Below are 27,213 nucleotides of genomic sequence, written 5' to 3' on the forward strand. Positions count from 1 at the left end.
TTCATGTCAGTGCTGGTGGGGACCCCAGATCTTCTGTCCATGCATGGTGCTAAGTTACAGTTGGGACAAGACTGTAGCCAGTTAGAAGAAGATCCTGTAGTTAACAGTAGCTGCAGGAGCTGGGGTGGGGTGGCAATGAGAAGGAGAAGGAAGCCTGGCGTGCCTAGCCCCCTGTAACCCAGGGCCACTGCCTCACTGACCTGCTCAGAGGCAGAACTGGTGGGAGGCACTTGAGAGCTCATCAGATCCTACCCTTTCGTTCTCCAGATGAGAAAATGAGAACCAGGGACAAAGTGGCTTTGCTGAGGCTTCACAGTAAGCTAGTCAGTCAGCCGGCCCTCGAATCTCTGGATTCTGGAGCGGGCCCTTCAGCAGCTTTGTAAAGCCGGCCATGTTCGGGACGGTAGGGCACAGGGTGAACTGCATCTTGTCCTTAGTTCTCCAGTCCTGACATGCAACGGCTCCCCCTTGGGTCCTGCTCTCCTCAGGCCCTGACCCTTTATAGTAGCCCACCACTTCCCTTCTCCCCACCCAGATAAAGGCAGCCAAACAAGGGGGCTCCAAGGGACCTGAGCATTCCAGCCCCAACGTTCCCACTCACCCTGGGAACCTTCCAGCGTCTGACAGATAAATCAGCTCTTGGAACACGAGGAGTGACAAGGGCTTGTTACTTCACAAGGTGGTCCATTTTAACAGTTAAAGAGTGATTCCTTTCTCCCTAGCGAAAGTGAGTTTCCCTAAGTTCCCAACAATTACCTTGATCTTCTGTGGCCATACAACACAAATCTAATCTGTCTGTCCCAGACTGCTCTTGTGACACACGAAGACAGAGCTCAGGTGCCCTGGTCTTCTCCAGGGACCCTAACCTGAACTGACTTCCAGATAATTAGATAAACTTACCTGCATTGTTGTCAAAAGCCAGAGGGACAGATGGGTGGGAAGCATTTATCTACTGAGAGGCTGCACTTAGGGGCCAAACTGGGTGAACTGGGGAGAGATAATTCCTGAGGTTTGGCAGGGCTCAGAACAGTGAGTCTTGGAAGACCCCACTTCCTAACCCCCTGCAGAGGACTTTTTTTTTTTAATTTTTTTTAAAATTATTTATTCATTTTAGAGAGGAGAGAGAGAGGGAAAGAGAGAGAGAGCGAGAGAGGAGCTGGAAGCATCAACTCCATATGTGCCTTAACCAGGCAAGCCCAGGGTTTCGAACTGGTGACCTCAGCATTTCCAGGTCGACGCTTTATCCACTGCGCCACCACGGGTCAGGCTGCAGAGGACTTTCAAGTCTGAGATGAGGTACAGACCCCAGCCACCCAAAGTATCCTGTCAATAATAACCAAGTAGACTGGGGGGAAGTTTCAGGCACTGCTTCCCTGTATCTTGAAGGAAGAGCTTGCTCTCTCTCACACTACTTCATTGAACTTAGTCAATACCTATTCATAAATAATTTATTGTCATTAGGATCCTAAGTGCTAGAGATGAAAGACCTAAACTGACCCTCAGAGCAATACAATTCTCAAGACTAGAGCATTTTAGAATGATCTATTCTTTTCTTGATACTTTCAATTGAAAACCAAACCAAACATTTTAGTAGAAAGGATAGGACAAACCGACGAGAGGACACAGGGAGTTAGGGGCCCCCATTCCCCACAACGGGGATGTTTTAAGCGGAGGACGGGGAGGAGTCACTGCGAGGAACCACTCTTCCCACTGCAGCATTTGGGCGGCTCACTGGCTGCTCTTCCTGAAGAAATACCGAAATGGGAAGCGAGAGCTACAAGAAAGAAAGAAGAGATTGAGACCCTACAGGTCCCCTCCTCTTCTCCCAGGTTGCATTAGGGCTCTGTTAGCTAGGGCATTTTTGCTCTCTGGAACAGCATTTGAAAAGGTACCCAAATTAGATTATACTCAGACAGAGGAAATAATTGCAATGGGATGGCTGAACTCTAGACAGATAAAGGGATTTGCTAACTGTCCTCTGCAAAAATGACACTGAAGACAGCCTAGATTCAGAGGGGAGAATGGAAGGATTTTGGTAACCAAATCATTTAAATGAGCCAAGTATGATGAGAATAGTCTCCATCCAAACAGTATTTATGGAACCAGACTCAATGTTGAACATCTTGGGTGGGGTGGGTCATGTAAAAATGAACAAGATGCAGTTTCTGTTAAATTCACAGTTAGGGCCCTTGTGCTCAATCTCATTTCCATCATCTTGCCTGGCCCTGGTCGGCAAAGGCAAACCGCGGCTTGTGAGCCACATGCAGTTCTTTGGCCCCTTGAGTGTGGCTCTTCCACAAAACACCACGCGCGGGCGCTACCTCGATAAGGAATGTACCTACCTACATAGTTTAAGTTTAAAAAATTTGGCTATCAAAAGAAATGTCAATGTTGTACTGTTGATATTTGGCTTGTTGACTAATGAGTTTGCCGACCCCTGGAGAGATTACGCAGGAACCCCGCTTTCTTTTCTATTCTGATTTCCTTAAGAGACAGTGAGGCAGTCTCTGGAGCTACTTCACTCTGGGTCTCAGGTTGATGGCAGGAGAGAAGTCCGTCTTACCTTAAAAACCCAAAAAAGCCACCGGTTCCCATATTTGTGGGTCCTTTAGGAGGAGGTGGATTGCTTTGCTGCAATGGTGGGACACTCTCCCCTGCTAGGCTGTCCTCCCATCTGGAATCTGCAAGGAAAACACTCAGCAGGGAGAGTCCGCAGGCTACTTTCATTGAGCAGAAGGCAGGACACTCCCAGCATGAGCCAAGGGCAGCCTCACACCAGGATATTTTGAAGCAAGGTGAATTGTTTGTTCTGACTTTCCCAATTTCATCTCAGCTCAATACGATGCTATGCTGACCTTGGAGTATTTTCAAAGTCAGGCCCCTGAGATTTTTACACCATTCAAGTCCCAGCTACACACTTTGGCTGGTGTCTTCAAATGGAATGTTGGAGAGCTCACTTGCTTACATCCCTGGTCTGTGGTAACTGCAATCCATACTGAATCTCCATGCTGGATACAAGATCAGCAACTTGGAAGGGCAACACTTGGACATACATCCCCAGCCCTGCTGAGGATCCACTGCAACTTCAATATTAATGCTAATGTCCCAAAGGGAAGAGAAGAGACAGCTTTTCAGAGGTCATTCTCCAATAAGACAGGAAAGTGAAACACATCCCTTTCAACTCTTCTGTAAAACTTACCACTGCACATGGAAGGGTTTTGAAACCCTGGGAGGATCAGTTTCACTATCAAAAAGCACAGGAAGGACATGCCTTGCCTCCTTCACTCCTCCTGGGAGCTGGGTGAGGGGTGGCCTCTCTTATTCAAGGCAGGCCCCCAGACTGGAGGGTGGCCAACAGGCACCTCCATGGGAGAAAGGCACATCACACACCGAGCATGCCCAGACTCAGCTCATCAGAAAACTGAAGGGACAGGAAGATTATTAAAGGAGAATAAATTAATTTCCCAGACATACCCTGTTCCTGGACAACAGTGACATCAAAGGCTGGGGTCTCTTGACATTCTTGCTGGGTTTTTGTTTCCCTGTTCTGATAAAAAGAAGACCAAGTAAAGGTTTCAACTTTACTCCTGTACAGCTTGTGGGTCTGAATGCTATTTGCTGGTAAACTGATTTCACATCAGTGCTGGGGCCTAGCTTCTGACTGCCCAGGCAGGTTCTATATTTCTTTCTAGATGACTGTCCCTTTCCCATTTCAGCTTCCTCAGCAATGTCCTTCTAAAATCACAAGATTTAAGAGCCAAGAACAAACCAAGCTGTGTTTAATTTATCATTCCATATTACTGAGTGCCAACTATTAATAAGGACAAGTACTGAGGTTTCAGAAATCAGGAAGATCTTAAGTTTACTGTAGAGAAATGTATAATCTATGTGGTAAAACTGGCATATAGACTAAGTATGACAAGACAGTGTGGCACGGCTACCCATGAATCTAGAGTGCTGTGGTTGATGAGGACATGAATAGAGGGGGTGGCGGTTAGTCAAGGAAGACTTCACAGGGGAAGTGCTATTTGAATGGAGCCTTGATGGATTAGTGGGATTTTGTCAAAATGGGGGTGAGGAGAAGGTCAGAGAGAGCAGGGCATTCCAGACAGGGACATGATGTACAAAGGCACAGTGCCATTAGTGAGTGAATATGATCAGCAGGCTAGAGCTGGGGCAGAGGAAAAATGACCACAGCTTAAGCAACGTTACAAGGCAATCTCAAGATTTCTCTGTGCTCTCCATTTATAGAGCTTCCTTTTACTCTGAAGGGACACCCTGCACCCTGGTTCCAAGCCCACACCTCCAGGAGACACCCTGATGGGTAACATGGTTTATAGATTTGGGGGGGAATCTCTGCCAACTGACCACTCCCCTCATCTGGGCAGAACCCAAGGACCTGACTGTCCAGCAGTGCTGGGGAGTTCCTAGAGCCCTTTTGCTGGTGAAGAATTCTTTCTTTCATTTTTTTTTCTTTTGTTGGTGAAGAATTCTATAGCAAGGGGCTGCAGACCATCAAGGTTGGTCTGGGAGGCAGAAGCATGGTGAACCCCTAGGGAAGTTAGGATATAGCCCCCATCCTGAGTATAAGCTGGTATTTCTGATATGAGCTGTTCCACAAACTGTCAAATTCTAGACCACTCAGACAGTCACTTAAGTCATACTCTTATAAAAGTGAAGGGAAACTTGGGAAGGAAGAAGACCATCTCTTGCCTCTTCTAGACAGGGTAGATATGGAATTCAGAGGGCCCAGTCTGATTTCTAGCTTGAGGGAATAATTCTTACAAATTTCATGAAACTATGGTTTGGGGTGTAAATCCTGCTGTACTGGCCCTACTAAAAGCATCTAATAAGGCTGGTAGTGGTAGATGGAGGTAGAGCCTACTTCTGAATCAGGGAAGGTTCCCCTCACAAGATAATTTAGCTTTTTTGTTCTGAAATCTTGAAAGAAGTGTTCTTAGGCAAATGTCAAGGCAAAAAAAAAAAAAATGATACCCTGAAACAAAACAGATATCACGAGAACACAATACCCTGAAAACGGAACACAAGATTTTTAAGCAGAGGTAGGGGGAAAAAAAAAGCTATGCACATGGCAATATGTCTCACTTCTGGACCACTTGTCCGCTCTCCCCCTTTTGTACCCTTCAAATGTCTGGCTCTCCAGGTCTGGAGTGGGGATGGCAAAGGGAGTGGGTCTCATTGTCCCCCAAACAACTCATTGTCCCTTCCTGCTCATTGTCCCCCAAACAACTTTTATGGAACAGAGACCTTATTCAGGTATGTGCTCTATTCCTCTAAGCTTTCCCCACATAGGCTCCTGATGTGTTCAGACGTGCATAATCCACACTGTGTTCCTACACCCTAACTTCCCACAAAGCAGAGAGAAAATCTTAAGCATTGGACCAGAGGAGCTAATTCAATTTTTCCAGCTCAAGTGACTTATACTGAGAGTCACTGTGATCATCTTCATTTAGGAGAAATCCTCTCTCTGGGAACAGGGTCTACAACGGAGACTGTCTTTGGGCTTTGAGTCAAAATCAATAAACATGTTCCTTTTTTTTCCCTGAGTGTTTTCTAAACTCAGCATCAGGTTGAAAAGGTAATTATGAAAAAAAAAGAAAAGAAAAGGTAATTATGTTGAATAAGAAACCGTGGGTACTGTTCTTGAGGGAGATGATTTGTCAAACTAAGAATAGGAAGGTACGAAGGGAAGAGAGCGCAGGGTGTGTTCCTTTAATAGTAATATCTCAGCTGTAGAAAGCGTCTTTGTTCTCCAGAGCTTCGTGTACTCCCGTTGTACTTTTTCAGTTCTTCTTCCCTCTCTAAAGGATGAGAGGGTAGATGAGGGTAACCATCTGCTGAAAATCACTCTGTGGGTCAGTTGGCCATGGCACAAGGAGGCCCTGTAGCCCACACCTGCCCACACATGCAGAAGTCTGAGCCCAAAGGGTCCACTCTTCTTCCAACTAAATGATAAGCTCTTAGAAAGAAACCAAATTTTACATGTTTGGGCGCACCCTGCATCTAACATGATGCCCTGCAAACAGGAGGCAGAGTAATCATTTAAAAATAAAAATCATTTCCTTAAAATGAAATTATTTCATTTCCCTAAAAATGTTTTAGGGGATTCCTGCAATCTTGAAGGTAGCCGTAAGGCCTTTTATGATCTAGCCTGTGCTGCCCTCTCCAGGGACATTTCTCAGCACTGTACCCCAAGGTCCAGGGGCACTGGCTTGTGGTCACCAAAAACTCTGTCCTCGCTCCTCTTGGCCTTAATTCTTTGAGCTACTATAGGAACCCTCCCTCATGTCCGTCCACCTCATCTGGCGAGGTTCTCCTTTGTGGCCCTTTGTACCCTATGTGTCCTTTATTCCTGCACATAGCATTTTTCTAAAGTTGGAAACAGGGAGGCAGTCAGACAGACTCCCGCATGCACCTGACCAGGATCCACCCGGCATGCCCACCAGGAGGTGATGCTCTGCCCATCTGGGGCGTTGCTCTGCTGCAACCAGAGCCATTCTAGCACCTGAGACAGAGGCCACAGAGCCATCCTCAGCACCCGGGGCCAACTTTGCTCCAATGGAGCCTTGGCTGCGGGAGGGGAAGAGAGAGACAGAGAGGAAGGAGAGGGGGAGGGGTGGAGAAGCAGATGGGCACTTCTCCTGTGTGCCCTGGCTGGGAATCGAACCCAGGACTCCTGCATGCCAGGCTGACGCTCTACCACTGAGCCAACCAGCCAGGGCCTACTGTTGGCATTTTAAAGGGAAAGTATGATATCCCTAGTACTTGGCACATAGTTGACTCAGTAAAATGTTGTTGAATGCATGCATATGTAAATGTTTGCCTGATAAATGATCATGCAATGGGTCCTGGGAAGGTGAGGGAGATGAGTTACAAGTGTTTGGATACTTAAGGTCAGAGCTACTTTGAAGACATATAATTAAGAAAAAGGCATAAATAACAGCTATTTCGAGAGAGAAGGAAAAGAAAAAGGGTGCTATTTTGAGACTAGAGATTCCTATGGAAAAGCAGCTCTGAAATGAAGGAGTAGCAGCTATATGAATAAGTGGGGAACAGACCTCACAGCTGAACTGATGTACAACTGGGGCCAGCCCACCACTGCTCTAAATAAGGTTTCTGTTATCAGTGTCCTGCACTTGAACATGCTGGCTCATTTGTAAAAACTAGATGTTCTTAGACTCTGACCCAATGTAGATGAAGGCAAAAAGGTTTCTAAGGAGAAAAGTCTATACTGGATTCTACCTCATCTCATCAGAGTTATTTTATTTCTCCTGTGGAGTACAAGAAGCAGCTTTTTAAGCTGAGAAAAGGACTCCTAACAAAAGGATTCATCGATGTGTATAGTGTTATGCAGCCACTTTTGGGACAGGCTGAGGCAAGAACGGAGTAGTTGAATGTTGTTCCGCAGACAGTGAAACCTGAGAATGAGTTTGGTCAATTCAGTCTGTACTATGGACCAAGATGTGCTGGTAACAGGAATGCTACCTTGCTTGTAACAGAGCAGGATCAGTGCTTACCCTCCTGGTTTCCAGAAGGAGCTTCTTTTCGCTGGGGCCTTGGCCAGAAGTCCTCATGTTGGCCCTGAGGTGGGGGGAAAAGCCCAGGAAAAGTTACGGGCTGCAGCAACATCACCACATCCAAGCCAACGTGGCTCCAATGAATATTTCAGTAGGTTGGCTATTTTTGTACCACTCCTGGCCTGCAGAATAAACTGTGGGCCAAACTCTCTTTGGGTGCTGCTTTAATCACAGTAGAATCCCAATTAGAGACATTTTGGGATCTAGTAGTTGAGAAAACAAAAATAGATTGACAGCAGGTATCAGATTTTAAAGTACTCAATTGTGCATCAAAACCCAAAGAAAGGGAAGATGTGAAGCTTCATTCCCCACAGAACATTCAGTCAAATGGAACTGAGCACAGCTTCACACCTCCGAGTACGCTCGCATCCCTCCTGGCCAGGAACACAGTTTCCTGACTCTTGACCGCCACGCGCATTAGGATGGTGGAGAAGTCAGCTCCCTCCTGGTCTACCCTCACTGCTCCTATATGAGTCGGGGCCCACACCATCCAGGAGAAAAGCAGCTACTCTCTGTGAACCTGAGTGGAAAGCGCTGTGGTCCGGGGAGCTAACCACACTTTGGATTATTCCAGCAGCCCTCTGGGGTGCTGATAAGAACTAGTTGTCTTCCTGACTCTTCTGTCCCTGACAGAGAATCAAAAGAAAATAGCAGCGTCCTCCACAGCAGCTTCAGCATGTTAGGGGTGTGCTCAACATTCCACCTCTTATCGCAGCACCTCACCCAATAACTAATACATACCCTTGTGCAGACATCTATATTTTATTTATTTATTTTTTTAAAATTTTTATTTTTTGTACTTTTCTGAAGTTGGAAACAGGGAGGCAGTCAGACAGACTCCCGCATGCGCCCAACCGGGATCCACCTGGCATGCCCACCAGGGGGCAATGCTCTGCCCACCTGGGGCTTTTCTCTGCTGCGACCAGAGCCATTCCAGTGCCTGAGGCAGAGGCCACAGAGCCATCCTCAGCGCCCGGGCCAACCCTGCTCCAATGGAGCCTTGGCCGCGGGAGGGAAAGAGAGAGGCAGAGAGGAAGGAGAGGGGGAGGGATGAAGAAGCAGATGGGCGCTTCTCCTGTGTGCCCTGGCGGGGAATCGAACCCGAGACTTCTGCACGCCAGGCCGACGCTCTACCACTGAGCCAACCGGCCAGGGCTAATACTTCTTTTTTTTTTTTTTTTAAGATTTTATTTATTCATTTTAGAGAAGGGAGGAGAGAGGGGGGAGGAGCAGGAAGCATCAACTCCCATATATGCCTTGACTGGGCAAGCCCAGGGTTTCGAACCGGGACATCTATATTTTAGACTGGGCTATCTGGTTTTGTTAATAGGAGAAAGTTTACTTAGAAAATCACAGAGGTAGAAGAAATGGGCTTTAGGTAACAAGTTTTAGAAGCAAAAGAAGGGGAGCTTAGGAGAGAGAAACTCACCTGGGGGGAGGAAAAGGTGTGCTCCTTGGGAGAAAGAGAGCCTGGCCTATCTTTTTCCCCCCATTGACTTGAGAAAGAGAGAGCAAGGGAGAGGGATAAAGAGAGAGAGAGACAGGCAAAAACTCACTGTTTCACTTAGTTGTTTCGTTTACCTGGCACTCATTGGTTGCTGCCCCTATGTGCCCCAACCTGGACAAAGCCATGACCTGGGTGCACCAGGATAACGCTTTATCACTGAACCACCCGGCCGGGACCCTGGACTGTCTTTTAAGGTAGAGTTCTAAAAGCTTACTGCTCACTAGGTAAAACAGAATTATATTTTATTTGTTCTTACTCTCTTGATGGTTTCCCTATAGTATAGTTCTCGTATAGTATCCTAGGACTTCTTTTTTTTTTTTTTTTTTTTTAAGCCTAAAGCAAAGAGGCAGGTGTTTTTTTGTTTTTTTGTTTTTTTTTTGATTTTTTAATTTTTTTTTTAATTTATTCATTTTTAGAGAGGAGAGAGAGAAGGAGAGAGAGACAGAGAGAGAGAAGAGGGGAGGAGCTGAATGCATCAACTCCCGTATATGCCTTGACCGGGCAAGCCCAGGGCCTCGAACCGGCGACCTCAGCATTTCCAGGTCGACGCTTTATCCACTGCGCCACCACAGGTCAGGCTCCTAGGACTTCTTAAATCTTGTGCCTTAACGTGTTTTCTGGTAGTATGACGATAGTAATTATTCATTGAATATGTGTTGGATGCAACTGTATAAATCTGAATGCATTTCTTATCAGCCTTCCTATTTTTTTAATTGATTTGAGAGAGAGAGAGAGAGAGAGAGAAAGACAAACAGACAAGAACATTGGTCTATTCCTGTATGTGTCCTGGAGATTGAACCAGCAACCTCTGTGCTTTGAATATATATATTTTTTTATTTATTGATTTTTTAGAGAGAGGGGAGAGAGAGAGAGAGAAAGAGAGAGAAGGGGGAGGAGCAGGAAGCATCAACTCCCATATGTGCCTTGACCAGGCAAACTCAAGGTTTCGAACAGGCAACCTCAGTGTTTCAGGTCGACGCTTTATCCCACTGCGCCACCACAGGTCAGGCAACCTCTGTGCTTTTGAGTGACACTCTAAGCAACCAAGCTATCTGGCCAGGGGCCTATTTTTATTTATTTATTTATTTATTTAGAAAGAAGGGTGAGAGAGAGAAACACATTAACCTGTTGTTCCACTTCCACTTATTTATGTTTGATTCATAATAAGTTGGTTGATTCAGCCTTCCTATTTTTTTTGTTTTGTTTTGTTTTTGTGACAGAGACAGAGAGAGGGAGGGACAAATAGGGACAGACAGACAGAAAGGGAGAGAGATGAGAAGCATCAATTCTTTGTTGTGGCACCTTAGTTGTTCATTGATTGCTTTCTTATATGTGCCTTGACCAGGGGGCTACAGCAGACCAAATGACCCCTTGCTCAAGCCAGCAATTTTGGGCCCAAACTGGTGAGCCTTGCTCAAATCAGATGAGCCTACGCCCAAGCCGGTGACCTTGGGGTTTTGAACCTGTCCCAGTCTTCCATGTCCCAGTTCGACACTCTATCCACTGCACCACCACCTGGTCAGGTGCCTTCCTATTTTTTTTTTAAATGTTTATTGTATTGATTTGAGAGAGAGAGAGAAAGAGAGAGAGAGAGAGGGACAGAAAAATTGATCTGCTCCTGTATGTGCCTCTGAGATTCAGGATGATGATGCTCTAACCAACCAAGCTATCCAGCCAGGGCAGGCAGCCTTCCACTTAATGAACAAAAGAACCCTACTTTGCTGAAGAAGAGACCATGCTCAAATTACATTGCAAATCCCTTCCTTCAGTCCACCCACTGGAGTACACAGGTACCAATGAAGCCCTGAGGGAGAAAATGACTTGTCCACAAGATCAACCAGCAGCCACAGCTGACCAAGCCGAAAGAGGACACAGGATTTTGACTCTCTCCCACCACCACTGACCTGCCCAGCCCTGGCCTGCTGGGAGAGCGGGATATTTCCATGTGGTTTCGTTTCTTCTTCACGGCTCCTGCTTTCCTCTCAGCTAGGACCTTCAGAGGGGAACCAGACACCTGTGACTCCTCCTTTTCCAGAATTGCTCACTGTTCATGAGGGCACAGTGAACTCCCATCTTTAAGTAGCCAAAGGCAATTTTGCCAGCTTTTCAACAAACTATAGAAATGATCCCTGAAAGTATAGTCTTGCCAGCTTTTCAAATAAAGGTAGACATTCAGTTAGAGACAGACTTAGAAATCTAGCCAAGGGGGAAAAGGTGGTCTCATGTATACAATTCTGATTGGACCTGGCACTAACAGGGACAAAGTAAGAGGAAGAGGCTAGAGCAGGACTCTTTGGACAATGTGAAGCAATAAAAGCAATTTTCACTTTATATACAAAAGACAACTTACCAACCCAAGAGGACTGTCATTTACTGGTTTTCCTACAACAGGAAATTTAAATGTCATATGGATCAAGACTGCTTCACCTGGATTTCTGGCTACCACTTACTCTCAGAACTGGTCTTACACAAAACCTCTGTGTATGCCCTTCTCTCTTCTATCTGGCACCACTTATCCTAGAAACACAGTCTTCAAAAACCTCTTCCTCCCCTATTTTAGAACTATTATCATCTACGAGCTAAACATTCAGAGTTTGATTCACACTATATTCTTATGATGTGCCACTTAAAAGGGGGTCCCTACTATGAAACAAAAGGTGGAACTTCAGTTCAACCTTCTCCTTTTTCTTCTCCACCACCCACACTTCCATCATTCTACTTACCAGGTGACAGGTTTTCATGAAACCATTTCATCTCCACATATAGAGTCAAAACAAATGGATAGGGGACCAAGATGATTTCCCTATGTCTGAATTTCAGGTGGGACACTCTCTCCCACTTGCTTTTATCTGGGAAGCGGTGCTAAGGAATGGGGAAAGGAGTCAGTACAAACCCTTGAGTACTATTTTAGGAATAAGATTCTTTCTCTTTTCCCTGACCTACTCTCCAAGCTGTCTATGCATTTGTTGCTTCCACCTGAATCTACATGTGAGTAGCTCATTCTCATCTAGAAATGAAAGGATACAGGGAAATACAATGAAGTGTTCTGTAGCAAATGGCTGCAGATTGTCCAAGTTTCCCAAGACCACACGAATAGAATCCTGAAAAAAAATTTTTTTTTGAAATTTTGAAATGACTTGAATCCTGTCCAGTCTCAGCCAATCTTCCCATTTATACTTGTCAGTGCTCTTCACATACCCCATATTCTAGTGAAGCTGAACTATTTGCTGTTCCCTGAATGTGCCTTCTGCATCTCTACTTCCATGCTCTTGTATAGTCTATTCCCTCTGCCTGAAATGCCCTTTCCAGCAATCAGCATATGTCCAAATCCTGCCTACCTTTAAGGTACAGTTTAAAGCCATCTCCAGAAAAATGTCCCTGATTCTCCAAGTGATAATGAACTATTAGTCTCCAACTTCCCAGTAATTAGCCTTGGGCCTTCACTATGTTCCATGTGCATGTTTTATTTTCCTTACTGAGAAGTCTCCTTGAGGTAGAGTATGTACCTGACTTTACTATTCCTTCTATGGTGTCCACCATAGTGGGTGATACATAACAGGTCTCTAGTAAATGTGCCTTGACCAGGCAAACCCAGAGTTTCGAACCAGCGACCTCAGAGTTCTAGACTGATGCTCCAACCACTGTGCCACCACAGGCCAGAGGTCTCTAGTGAATTTATATTGAATGAATGAATAATACCGGTAGTTACTGATACATAGTCATTTTGGCTTTGCTTAAATCAAATCTTTTCTTCTACTCTTTAAAAATATTAATTGGCCTGACCAGGCGGTGGCACAGTAGATAGAGCATCGAACTGGGATGTGGAGGACCCAGGTTAGAGACCCCGAGGTTGCCAGCTTGAGCGCAGGCTCATCTGGCTTGAGAAAAAAAAAAGCTCACCAGCTTGAACCCAAGGTCGCTGGCTCGAGCAAGGGGTTTTTCGGTCTGCTGAAGGTCCTCGGTCAAGGCACATATGAGAAAGCAATCAATGAACAACTAAGGTGTCACAATGAAAAACTGATGATTAAAGAAAAACAAAAAAACAAAAAACTGATGATTGATGCTTCTCATCTCTCTTCGTTCCTGTCTGTCCCTATCTATCCCTCTCTCTGATTCTCTCTCTGTCCCTGTTAAAAATATATATACATATATATTAATTGATTAATCTCTAATTAACTCATGCTTATTAGTATACACTAAACAATTTGGTATTATAAAAAAAACTACTAGATTTCTTTTTCTTTCTTTTTTTTTTTTAGAGACAGAGAGAGAGAGACAGAGAGAGGGATAGACAGGGACAGACAGGAAAGGAGAGAGATGAGAAGCATCAATCATCAGTTCTTCGCCGCGCATTGCAACACCTTAGTTGTTCATTGATTGCTCTCCCACATGTGCCCCGACCGTAGGCCTTCAGCAGACCGAGCAACCCCCTGCTCGAGCCAGTGACCCCGGGCCCAAGCTGGCGAGCTCCCCGCTCAACCCAGACGAGCCCGCGCTCAAGCTGGCGACCTCGGGGTCCCAACCTGGGTCCTCCGCATCCCAGTCCGATGCTCCACCCACCGCGCCACCCTCTTGTCAGTCAAGACTACTAGATTTCTATGAGGGGGAAATCTGAATTTCAGTCCTAGCTTTGTCATTTCATCTAAGCCTCGTTTTTCTCATATTTGGGCTCAAGGAAGTCAGAAACTGTGTCTTGTTTATCTCTATATTCTCTGTACTAAGCCTAGTATCTAGCTTGTAATCTTTTTCCCCCCCTTCTTTTCACATGAGAGGAGGGGAGATAGAAAGACACTCTCCCACGTGCATCCCAACCAGGATCCACCCTTCAAACCCCAGTCTGTGGCCAATGCTCTGCCCATCTGGGGCCATGCACACAACCAAGCTATTTTTAGCACCTAAGGCAGGGGCTCCATGGAGCCATCCTCAGCGTCCGGGCCAATGCGCTTGAACTAATCGAGCCATACCTGCAGGAGAAGAGAGAGAGAGAGAGAGAGAGAAGAGGGCAGAGGAGGGGTGGAGAAGCAGACGGTAGCGTTTCTGTGTGCATTGACCTGGAATCAAACACAGAAAGAAGTCCATATGCCAGGCCAACGCTCTATCCACTGAGCCACCATCCACGGTCTAGCTTATTATCTTTTTTTTTTTTGTAATTTTCTGAAGCTGGAAACGGGGAGAGACAGTCAGACAGACTCCCGCATGCGCCCAACCGGGATCCACCCGGCACACCCACCAGGGGCGATGCTCTGCCCACCAGGGGGCAATGCTCTGCCCCTCCAGGGCGTCGCTCTGCCGCGACCAGAACCACTCTAGCGCCTGGGGCAGAGGCCAAGGAGCCATCCCCAGCGCCCGGGCCATCTTTGCTCCAATGGAGCCTTGGCTGCGGGAGGGGAAGAGAGAGACAGAGAGGAAGGATGGGGAAGGGGGTGGAGAAGCAAATGGGCGCTTCTCCTATGTGCCCTGGCCGGGAATCGAACCCGGGTCCCCTGCACGCCAGGCCGACGCTCTACCACTGAGCCAACCAGCCAGGGCCTAGCTTATTATCTTAATACCTAATATTTATTGAGTAATCACTAAGGCAAGTATTATTGTTTTGATACACATTAATTAACACCCATTAAAACCCTATGAGAGCCCTGGCCGGTTGGCTCAGCGGTAGAGCGTCGGCCTAGCGTGCGGAGGACCCGGGTTCGATTCCCGGCCAGGGCACACAGGAGAAGCGCCCATTTGCTTCTCCACCCCTCCGCCGCGCTTTCCCTCTCTGTCTCTCTCTTCCCCTCCCGCAGCCGAGGCTCCATTGGAGCAAAGATGGCCCGGGCGCTGGGGATGGCTCTGTGGCCTCTGCCCCAGGCACTAGAGTGGCTCTGGTCGCAACATGGCGACGCCCAGGATAGGCAGAGCATCGCCCCCTGGTGGACAGAGCATCGCCCCTGGTGGGCGTGCCGGGAGGATCCCGGTCGGGCGCATGCGGGAGTCTGTCTGACTGTCTCTCCCTGTTTCCAGCTTCAGAAAAATGAAAAAAAAAAAAAAAAAAAAAAAAAAAAAAAAAAAAAAAAAAAAAAAAAAAACCCTATGAGATAGACCAGGGGTCAGGAATCTTTTTGGCTGAGAGATTGGCATAAACGCCACATATTTTAAAATGTAATTCCATGAGAGCCATACAACGACCCATGCATGTTAGGCATTATCCAATAAAAATTTGGTCTTGTCCCGGAGGACAGCTGTGATTGGCTCCAGCCGCCCACAACCATGAACATGAGCAGTAGGAAATGAATGGATTGTAATACATGAGAATGCTTTATATTTTTAATGTTATTATTATTATTTTTTTTTTTTTTTACAGTGACAGAGAGAAAGACAGATAGGGACAGACAGACAGGAACGAAGAGAGATGAGAAGCATCAATCATCAGTTTTTCGTTGTGACACCTTAGTTGTTCATTGATTGCTCTCTCATATGTGCCTTGACCGTGGGCCTTCAGCAGACCACGTAACCCCTTGCTTGAGGTGAGCCTTGCTCAAACCAGAAGAGCCCATGCTCAAGCTGGCAACCTCAGGTCTCGAACCTGGGTCCGCCGCATCCCAGTCCGATGCTCTATCTTCTGCGTCACGGCCTGGTCAGGCCATTATTATTATTATTATTATTATTATTTTATTAAAGATTTGTCTGCGAGCCAGATGCAGCCATCAAAAGAGCGCAAGCCATAGGTTCCAGACCCTTGAGATAGACACTTCTGTTATCCCCATTTTAAAGATGAGGAATCTGAGACAAAGAGAGGTGAAATAACTTATTCAAGGTTACACAGCTAGTAATGGTGGGACCAAGACATGAACCCATGCAATGGGGTTTCAGAGCTTACACTCTTAACAGTTAGGCCATACTGCCTATCAATAAATGTTTTCTCAATTAATGAAAGATAATAATATCTGCCTCAAAACTAATGAGAGTAGGTCCTGGCTGGGTTGCTCAGTGGATTGAGCATCATCTGGCCACAACAAAGTTGTATCAAAGGTTTGATCCCCAGTCAGGACACATACAAGAAGCAACCAATGAGTGCACAACCAAATGGAAAAACTAAGTGGAACAACGAGGTGATGCCTCTCTTTCTCTCCCCTCACCTCCTTTCCTCTCTCTCTCTCTCAAATTAATGGAAAAATAAAGAAAACTAATGAGAGCAAGAGAAAGAGAACATATAAACCACTTTGAAAACTTTAAAATGAGCCTGACCAGATAGTGGTGCGGTGGATAGAGCATTGGCCTGGGACACTGAGGACCCAGGTTCGAAACCCAGGGTTGATGGCTTGAGCATGAAATCATAGACATGACTGCATGGTCGCTGGCTTGAGCCCAAAGGTCATTGGCTGGAACAAGGGGTCACTGGCTTGGCTGGAGCCCCCTGGTCAAGACACATATGAGAAAGCAATCAAACTAATGTGCCACAACTATGAGTTGCTGCTTCTCATCTCTCTCCCTTCCTGTCTGTCTGTTCCCTGTCTGTCACCCTCCTAACTAAAAAAAAAGAAAGAAAGAAAATAAAAACTTTAAAATGATTATAAATGTATATAAATGCTATCTAGCTATCATTTATTTAGCTACTATGGGGCAGGCATTAAATACCTCTATTTCTTTCTTCTTTTTTTTTTTACAGAGACAGAGAGAGAGTCAGAGAGAGGGATAGATAGGGACAGACAGACAGGAACGGAGAGGGATGAGATCAATCATCAGTTTTTCATTGTGACACCTTAGTTGTTCATTGATTTCTTTCTCATATGTGCCTTGACCGTGGGGCTACAGTAGACCGAATGACCCTTTGCTCAAGCCAGCAACCTTGGATCCAAGCTGGTGAGCTTTGCTCAAACCAGATGAGCCCATGCTCAAGCTGGCAACCTCGAGGTCTCGAACCTCGGTCCTTCCGCATCCCAGTCCGATGCTCTATCCATTGCACCACTGCCTGGTCAGGTTGACCACCTCTATTTCTAATTCTCACCACAATCTCGAAGACAGAAAATTTTTTTTTCTGAAGACAAGAATTATTTATCAACCTCATTGACAGGTAAGGAAACAGACCCAAAGAAGGTAGGTAGGTCATTTACCCAAAGTCATACTGTGAAGGTAGAACTGGAATTCAAATCCAGGTTTGACTGGCTCTAAAGTCTATGCTTTTTCCACTTTACTATGCTGCCTTGAGCTCTTCTCTGCCCAAAGTAACTGAAGCAAAGTGAAATAAATTCTGCTCTATTTAAAATTAAAATAAGCAAAAAGTTGTCATGGTCCTATATTGTTATTTATAATGATGACTCTGAGGTCCTGCAAGATCCTACCTCATGTATCTTTCAATATTTAGCCAAAGAGCCACAAGTATCTTCAGGGTTATGACTCAAATTTTTTTTTTTGTAGATTTCTGTGTTTGTGTATTTAATTATATTTGAGTCTTTGAAATGTGGCAGCATGTGTCTTCATAAACTACAATGGTCATAAATCACTGAGTTGTGAAGTTAGAAGAGAATAAACTACCTTAAAACTCTCATTTTACCAATGAGGTAATCAAGACCCAGAGAGATAAATGATTTGCTGAAGGTCACACAGCTAATTAGTGGCTCAGCTCAGACTAGAATCTAGGGCCAGACCTCAGAACTCTAACCCCTTATTGAGTGCTTTTACTGATTTACAGAAATGTCCACCTGCTCTGTCTTCTTCATGGGAAAACATAAAGCTAGAGGAGTTGGGTAGAAAAGGAATGAAAATGAAGTGAAAATAAAACAATGGCAAATGTTTCCAATTAAAATGAAGACACAGCAGCCCTGTCTGTGTATTTACAGTTGAATTTCCTGAGTGTCAAGTAGCAGGCAGTGGTTGGGATAATGAGGGTTCCCAGAGCCCTGGAAGGCAGCAGTGCCTCCAGCCCTCCAGAAGCATTCGCTGTGCCAGCTGCCACAGGAGAGAGCTGCCCATGGATGGGAACTCTGCTAGAAATAAAATAACTCTTGGCCTCAAAGGTGCTGACACTTCAACTAGGAAAACTGAGAGAGGATACAGGCTTTGTTTTTCCCTGGAAAAACAGTAAAATTTCTTTGCAGAGGAAATGTGGCAGAGAGAAGCCAAGTAATCAAGTGGAGATTGTGACTTAGTTGGAAAAAAATAATTAAAATCTGGACATGGATTCATTCTCAGCTTAAAGAATAACTTTTCCCCGAAGTTGTCAGCATCTTCCCTACCTCTAGCTCCTGAATGATGACGTCTTTATTGTCTTTATCTTCCCCTCTAGAAGGTAAATAAACCAGAAAGAGATGAGTAAGCTAAGAAAGAAAGTTCTGGACACAGTAGAACATGGAGCAAAAATGACATTTCCACTGAACTAAAGAAACATGACTAAGTAAACACTTGTGTGCTGACCCAATGCTCATGGGAGGAACTGATCACCTAGGGAATGTAGTCTAAGAATTGGTACAAGGCTATATACCAAATTATCTTTTCCAGTAATTTGCCAAGATCTTAAATTCCCACTGTGAAAGTTACTAATTTATTAGACCACTTGTATTCAAGTGTTGTTTGATGACCCCTAGGGGTCTGTCCTCAAGACCTTTAAATGTATCACCAAGTGCAAACTTATTATTTTCATAATAATACTATGAAGCACCTGACTGGTGGTGACACAGTGGATAGTGTTGACCTGAGACACTAAGGTCCCAGATTCAAAACCCTGAGGTTGCCAGCTTGAGTGTGGGCTCATCTGGCTTGAGCAAAGGTTCACCAGCTTGAGCACAGGGTTGCCAGCTTGAGTGTAGGATCATCAATGTGATTCCATGGTCTCTGGCTTGAGCCCAAAGGTCACTGGCTTAAAGCCCAAGGTTGCTATCTTCAGCAAGGGATCACTGGTTTGGTTTGAGCCCCCTGGTCATGGCACATATGAGAAGCAATCAATAAACAACTAGAGTGGGAGCACTTTCTCAATCCCTTGAGACTTTGCTTCCCGGCAATTGTCAAAAGTTTGGTCCAAATAAACTTGTAAAACAACAACAAAAACTTAAGTGAAGCAACTATGAATTGATGCTTCTCATCTCTCTCCCTTCCTGTTTCTTTCCCCTCTCTTGCTCAAATATAAAAATATATATATTTTTTGAAACTCACTGCCCCAAAGGTATGCCATCACTAATTTAGAAATTTACATGAATAATCATATATGGAATTTAAAAAGCTTGGGAAAAAAAGTCTTATAAGGTGCTCCTTCAGCCAATCTCCTGGACTGGGTGAAGACAGAGAAGGGATGACCTGTGGAAAATGCACTAACCTCTTTGCAAAGGCTACCTCCCAAAGCTTTAAATTTACCTGATGCTGTTGCCATATCTGATTTTGAACTTATATACATTGGATCCTGAATGAAGAAATCTTGTCTCTGGAAATGGATAGGTGAAGGGTTTTAAACTCATTGCTCCCAAACGATAGCCTAAATAAAGTAGAAATATTAGAGAATTATTAAAAAGCTAAAGATGGCTCCTTATGTATGGGAAAGAGAGCCTGCCCAATCCGTAGCATTCTTTACGAGTAACATGTCCAACCCTCAGCACCACTGCCTATGTCCCAGGCTCAGTTCTGACTTTAATCACACAGACTATTTGCTTACCTACATGGGGGTAGGGGAGATACATAGTGTTTTGAGACAATCTCTATACTTAACTCACAAATCTCAAGCAAGTTTTGTTGTTTATCTCACAAACTTGTGAAAATCACTTCTCTTCCATGATACTAATACAAACATCTGATGACTAACAGGGTTTTTGTTAGGATTAGGGTTTTTGCTATAATTAAATATCTATCCCCAAATATCTCTTGAATCTATTCTCACCCTTGTCCTCACATTCTGTGTAACCTAGGCCAATGTAAACAGGGCTTAAGTCAAATAATGAAACAATCTAAAGAATATACCAATGAGTGGCACAATTTGGAAGACCTCTATTTTTTTTGTGTGTGTGACAGAGACAGAGAGACGGAGGGAGGGACAGATAGGGATAGACAGGCAGGAAGGGAATAAGATGAGAAGCATCAATTTGTTGCGGCTCCTTCATTGTCCATTGATTGCTTTCTCATATGTGCCTTACTGGGGGGCTACAGCAGACCGAGTGAGCCCTTGCTCAAGCTAGCAATCTTTGGGTTCAAGCCAGAGACCATGGGGTCATGTCTATGATCCCACACTCAAGCCAACCACCCCGTGCTCAAGCTGGTGAGCCTGTGCTCAAGACAAATGAGCCCGTGTGCAAACCGGCGACCTCGGGGCTTCAAACCTGGGTCCTCCACATCCCAATCCAATGCTCTGTCCACTGCACCACTGCCTGGTCAGGTGGAAGACCTCTACTATTAATTTTACATGCAGTTAAGGGAGGAGCACATTTCCCTGCCCCAGCCAATGCAGCTAACAAGGATGAACACTAACATTTCCAGTGGTGCTGAGAAATCCCTCACCTCTCCTTCTCAGTCACTCTTCCCCTTCACCACTTGTGAGACGGCCCTGTGCCACAAGAGTGCCTACTACCTTCCTAGTGCTTATTAGTTTTACTTTTCCTATTCCAGAATCTCTGCCCACTTAAGGTCCATTCTGCAGGAAACTCAAGAAAGGGGAGAAGAGAGCACTGGCTGGTTGGCTTAGTGGATAGAGTGTAGGCCCAGAGGGTAGACACCCCGGGTTCAGTTCCTGGTCAGGGCACACATAAGAAGTGACCATCTGCTTCTCTTCCCTTTCCTCCCCACCTTATCTTTCTCTTCCCCTATTGCAGCCAGTGGCTGGACTGATCAGAGCATTGACCTCATGTGCTGATGACAGCTCCATTGATTTGAGTATCGGCCCCAGATGGGGGTTGCTGGGTGGATCCCAGTTGGGGCACATGCAGGAGTCTGTCTATCTCCCCAAGAAACAAAGGAAGGGAGGGACGGAGGGAGGAAACAAAGGGGAGAAGTGGAAAAAGAAGGATGTCTCTTCTCTAAGAGGCATGTGCTCAGAGATAAGAATCAAGTACACGGTGATTTTCCAAATCACCAGGATGTTTCTGTGCCTTTTTTTCTTTTCTTTTTCTTTATAGAAATAATGAACCCCACACTCTCTGTCTCTTTATATAGAAGTTTAAATACTAATAAATAATGAGAGTAAGAGGTCCTTAGTTCTTGAAGATCAAAGCTACCTTTATACAATGCAAAGTATTGATTTCAGAGGAAGCTGAGATGAGGTAGACAGAACAGGCACAAAATTAGAACAATTTAGGTTTAAATCTCAGCTCCAATTTCCTTAGTTTCTCTGGGCCTTGGTTTTCTTATTTATACAATAATAACTAACTTTTTTTTTCATGCTCTCTTATCTCAATCCTCACAATAAGCCTATGAGATTGGTAGTCTAAATTTGATAGGTGAGGAAACTGAGACAGTGAGAGATGAAGTAAACTACATAGCTTTGAATGTTGGGAATGGAATCCAAACTGAGACTATAAATCCAGACCTGATGCTCTTAACCACTTTTGCACTCTGCTTCCTGGAGTTATTAGGAAGGAAAAAAATAATGAATATAAAATCATTTTGTAAGTACTAAAGTATTATATATACATAAAGGACTATTTTCATTATTCTTTTTTTTAATTATTTTTGAGGAGGGGAGATAATGAGACAGACTCCTGCATGAATCCTGACTGGGATCCACCTGGCAACCCCGTCTGGGGGAGAAAAAGAGAGAGAGAAGGAAGAGAGGAAGGGGAGAGGGAGAGAAGCAGTTGGTCACTTCTCCTGTGTGCCCTGACTGGGACTTAAACCTGGACATCCATATGCCAGTCACTCTATCCACTGAGCCACTGGCCAGGGCCTCATTATTCTTTACTCAATATTTCTACTCAGCAGAGAAAACTCTTGTATGATAGAGTCAAAAGATCTATATATCCAAAGAATTGAATTTCCCACAATTTCCAAAGTTCAAGCCTAGGGCTGCCAGTAAAGAGATATCCCAGTGTCTGATCTTGGCTGCTTGGGATTAGAATGACCGGAGGTTGGAGCCAGAGCCCAGGAGACTATTTAGACTAGAATTGCAGTCAAAAGTGAAAAAAAAAATAGTTGGTGCCAACTGCAAAGTTACCAGAGGGGAAATACAGTTCATATCCTGAGAGAAATCTTGCCGATTTCCCGTGCCCGAGGCATAGCAGGAACCCGGGCTGGATCTAATGGTGGTTTTGGTTCCAGGTGACGTTTCTAAGTAGGCAGAGTCCACCTAGTAGACTTAGGTTGCTGCCACAAACATTTCGATCTCAACTGTTCAGAGGGCTCTCCTAAAACACAGTCATCTCTCCCCACAGACTGAGGGCTAGGGGTGTCAGAGCAAAGGAAATGAAGGACATTTGCTGGAAGTGACAATCCAGAGAGGAAGTTTCATGTGCAGTGCTACAGCTGGCTGTCTGAAAGAATTAAAAACAACCCTCTTCTAGCTGGAACCTATTTCTGTTCGTTTCTGGATGTCCACTCCAGAAACAAACACCATACCTCATTTGAAAATCAAGTTAAGATAGAATAATCCAAAATAACCACATAGTAGTAGTGGTTCAAAGATTTCACAAGGTTATTTTCCAACATGAGTACTGCAGTCATGGTGATACTATGTTCCTATAACTATTATTAAATTGATGGGATCTTGCACATAAAAGAACAGACTCTCAACTCATTTTGATGATCACAAAACATGATGGCTTAAAAAAATAAAAGGAAAGAAAAATTAAAAGCAATATGGAATTGTGGGAAAGACACAAGATTTGGAATTGGAGGACCAAGGCTTGAGTCCTAGCTCTGCCTCTTACTAGTTATTAAACCCTGAACAACTAACTCACTTAGCCTTTTCATTTCTTTGTTTCTACATATACAGATGGGGATCCTACTTACCTCTGGAATTGCTGTGGGCATTGAATGAGGTAATGCTATAAAATAACACTTCATAAACTCTACAATGTTATATAAACATTAGCTGTTTTGATAGATTTGAAGTTTTGCTATTAATGCTTCACTAGAAAAGCAGATTCAAAGAGGAAAACTGATTAGCTTTAATCTCAGTGCAAAATCTGACAAATTCTGATCAAGAATCTTTCCTTGAAAATCTCCAATAATTAGACTTAACTGACAGATTGACACTGATGTTAGAAATCCAGGTTTCAGGAGTCTGTTTCACATAAAGAAAAACCTGAGTCAGTGCACGGAACCTGAAGCAGGGCTGAATGCTATGAGACGTAATGACATTGTCTACTGAGGTGGAAGGAGATGGTAATAAGGATGTACTGTCACTAAATTTTTCTGGTGTTATCTGATGGGAAAATCTTCCAGTGTTAAAGAATAAAAGAGCTTCCACAAACATTTGTTCAAAATACATTTACTGATTTGAACATGACAGGTTCTGTGACCACTAATAAATGTGGGCAACAAAATAGGGAACTCTACTGATACTGTGAATCCAACACCCAAGTTTTAGTACTGAGATTGAGGACAGATAACCAAATTTCCTTACACCTTCAGAAGTCCATGGCTAGCCTCAGAGTTCTACCTGCCTTTGCTAAAGTAGATTCTGACTCTTTGAAAGTCTGTATTTCCAACTAGAGATCTATGGTTGCCTATAGCTAGAAGTATCCTTTGCTTTAAAGGGGACAAAAGGGAAGTGCTTCACCAAAGAAGAAAGTAACTTCCTCAGGTCACATAACTCAGTATGGAACCAGGATCAGCACCCCCCCCCCCCCCCGCCAGATTGTAGATTCCTTTGGCCCATACATTTTCTTTCTTTCTTTTTTTTTTTTTTTACAGAGAGAGAGAGAAAGGGATAGATAGGGACAGACAGACAGGAATGGAGAGAGGTGAGAAGCATCAATCACTAGTTTTTTGTTGGGACACCTTAGTTGTTCATTGATTGCTTCTCACATGTTCCTCGACTACGGGCCTCCAGCAGACTGAGTAACCTCTTGCTTGAGCCAGCGACCTTGGGTCCAAGCTGGTGAGCTTTTTTTTTTTTTGCTCAAGCCAGATGAGCCCACGCTCAAGCTGGCGAGCTTGGGGTCTCAAACCTGGGTCCTTCCGCATTCCAGTTTGACACTCTATCCACTGCGCCACTGCCTGGTCAGGCTTTTTTTTTATTATTATTCTTTTTTTTTTTAGAGAAGAGAGGGAGAGAGAGAGAGTAAGAGAGAGAGAGAGAGAGGGAGAGAGAGAGAGAAAGAGAGGAGAGACAGAGAGAGAGAGGAGCTGGAAGCATCAACTCCCATATGTGCCTTGACCAGGGTTTCGAACCGGCAACCTCAGCATTTCCAGGTCGACGCTTTATCCACTGCGCCACCACAGGTCAGGCTACATTTTCAATTATAACACATCGCTCAGTCAGTCACTTCATTAAATTAATTCAAAAGGTCACTCTCATAATTTTGGATGACTCAAAGCAAATTTAATCTGGGTACAGAGGCATCAAACTGAAATGTAAAATTTTCTAATTAAAAATTCTTAAATTATAACTATGGTGTAAAAGGTTACATTCACATGTTTGTCTTCAAGCTCTATTTTCATTTTTGGTTTTATTTGTTTTTTCCTTTTCTTTTTGAAGCTCTATTTTCTTTCTTTCTTTCTTTCTTTTTTAGAGAGAGGCTAGGAGAGAGAGAGAGAGACAGGAACACTGAGCTGCTCCTGTATGTACCCTGACCAGGAAATTGAACTGATAACCTCTGAACTCCAGAACAATGCCCCAGAGCTATATGGCCAGGGCTTAATTTTTATTAATTTTTTTCTTTTTTTTAGAGAGAGATAGAGATGAGGGGGGGCAGGAGAAAGGGAAGCGTTTGTTTGTTTGTTTGTTTGTTTGTTTTATTAAGTGAGAGGTAGGGAGGCAGAGAGACAGACTCCGGCATACATCTGATCTGGATCCACCTGGAAAGCCCCCTACCCGGCAATGGTCTGCCCATCTGGCTCTGCTGCTCTGTTACTCGGCAACCAAGCTATTTTAGCACCTGAGGCCAGGCCAGGGAGCCATCCTCAGAGCCCGGGGCCAATTTGCTCAAACCACGTGAGCCATGGCTGCAGGAGAGGAAGAGAAAGAGAGGAGAGAGAGAGAAGACAGAGGGTGGAAAAGCAGATGGTCACTTCTCCTGATGAGGAATGAAATACAGGACTTTCACACACCAGACCGACGTTCTACCACTGAGCCAGCTGGCCAGGGTGGGAAGTATTTGTTGTTCCACTCAGTCATGAATTTTTTTTGTTTTTTCCCAGGTGTGTCCTGACCAGGGTTCAAACCTTCGACCTTGTTGTTTTAGGACAACACTTTTAAGCAACTGAGCTAACTGGCCAGGGCCTCACACTCAATTTTCTTTCTTTTTTTTTTTTAAAAGATTTTATTTATTCATTTTAGAGAGAGAGGAGAGAGAGAGAGAGAGAAGAGGGAGGAGCAGGAAGCATCAACTCCCATATATGCCTTAACCAGGCAAGCCCAGGGTTTTGAACCAGCAACCTCAGTGTTCCAGGTCGACGCTTTATCCACTGCGCCACCACAGGTAAGGCACACTCTATTTTCAAAAGAAACTATTTTCAGTTTCCTCACCTTACAGGGTGATTAAGATGGTTAATGATGCCCTGGCTGATTAGCTCAATTGGTTAGAGTTGTCCCAGAATAGCAAGGTTACAGGTTCCATCCCTGGTTAGGGCACATATAAAAGGCAACCAATGAATGCACACCTAAGTGGAACAAATGAATGTTTCTCTCTCTCCCTCCCTTGTCTCTCTTTTCCTCCCCCCTTTCTCTCTGTCTCTCTAAAATCAACCAATAATAAAAAGATGGTTAATGAAATAATGCATGTATAATTGCTTATTCTATTCCTCTATATACAGGTTACTCAATAAAGAATAGCCTTTTGCCTGACCAGGCGGTGGCGCAGTGGATAGAACGTCGGATTGGGATGCAGAAGGACCCAGGTTCGAGACCCCAGCTTGAGCGCGGGCTCATCTGGTTTGAGCAAAGCTTGCCAGCTTGGACCCAAGGTCGCTGGCTCAAGCAAGGGGTTACTCAGTCTGCTAAAGGCCCGCGGTCAAGGCACATATGAGAAAGCAATCAATGAACAACCAAGGTGTCGCAACGAAAAATGATGAGTGCTTAGGTGGTAAAATAAAAAGAATTAAAGTGACCACCTAAAATGATGATTGATGCTTCTCATCTCTCTCCATTCCTGTCTGTCTATCCCTCTCTCTGACTATCTCTCTGTCTCTGTAAAAAAAAAAAAAAAAAAAAAAAAAGAATAGCCTTTTAAAAAACGTGTTAAAATATGGGACAGGAAGAGACTGATCTAAGACTACCCAGGCTATTTCCATGTTTACTGATGCCATTCTCTTTCTCACTAGGTTTCTTTCTACTCTTTCTGGTACAGCACAATCTTTGAAATGCCACTGGCATTTGTTCAGGAATAGATTAGCCCTTGGAACTGCGGCAGATTTTGTTTTGTTTTGTTTGGAATAACTAACTAAAACCTCCCAACAAAGAGGTAGCAAGATGCCCTGAAATAAATTCTAAAGGCCTGAGGGAACAACTCCATAGACCCAGAAAAGTGTCTAATCAACCTCCAAGTTACTCTCTGCATCTGAGTGCCTTTTCTACTTCCATCTGAACCATCATAAAAGCTAATAAAAAAAACTAACTTTGGTCAATAGGTCCAGGTCTGTGCTCCTTATTATGGGAAAGCAATAGAATAGTATTTCATCTTACCACTCTGCCCAGTAGTATCTGTGGCTCATTCCATGAAGATCAACTTATTAGTATTCACATTACATTGAATTCACTGCAGCACTCTAAAAATCCTGCCAACCCTGGGAACCCAAAAAGCATTTGAATGTAAAACTACAGGTAATGAGGGACATTTTATTTTTTGATTACACCATCGGGTGAATTGCTCTGAAGCAGTACATGTAAAGATTTTTGTATAAGCATCAGAGTCTGGCAAGGTAGCTCAGTTGGTTAGAGTGTTGTCCTGATGCCAAGATTGCGGATTTGATACCCAGTCAGGACACATACAAGAATCAACCAATGAATGCATAAATAAGTGGAACAACAAATCTATGTTTCTCTCTCTCCCTAAAATC

At 44.4% G+C, this 27,213-nt stretch overlaps 1 protein-coding gene and 1 pseudogene across 1 annotated transcript; both read right to left on the minus strand.

Annotated features, from left to right (window-relative positions):
- Nucleotides 1-1,671: 1,671 nt before the first annotated feature.
- Nucleotides 1,672-19,529, minus strand: MAJIN (membrane anchored junction protein). Its single transcript, XM_066252856.1, has 10 exons — nucleotides 19,429-19,529; nucleotides 18,318-18,363; nucleotides 12,131-12,206; nucleotides 11,829-11,954; nucleotides 11,456-11,487; nucleotides 11,010-11,098; nucleotides 7,539-7,602; nucleotides 3,475-3,547; nucleotides 2,564-2,681; nucleotides 1,672-1,774 (listed from the first exon to the last, which is right to left on the minus strand). Exons 1-10 carry the CDS (start codon nucleotides 19,527-19,529, stop codon nucleotides 1,729-1,731), a joined length of 771 nt encoding a protein of 256 aa, XP_066108953.1. The 3' UTR covers nucleotides 1,672-1,728.
- LOC136321520 (small nucleolar RNA U3) lies at nucleotides 11,137-11,250 on the minus strand (annotated as a pseudogene).
- Nucleotides 19,530-27,213: the final 7,684 nt, after the last annotated feature.

The sequence above is a fragment of the Saccopteryx bilineata genome, chromosome 1, assembly GCF_036850765.1.
Source record: "Saccopteryx bilineata isolate mSacBil1 chromosome 1, mSacBil1_pri_phased_curated, whole genome shotgun sequence".
NCBI lineage: Eukaryota > Metazoa > Chordata > Mammalia > Chiroptera > Emballonuridae > Saccopteryx > Saccopteryx bilineata.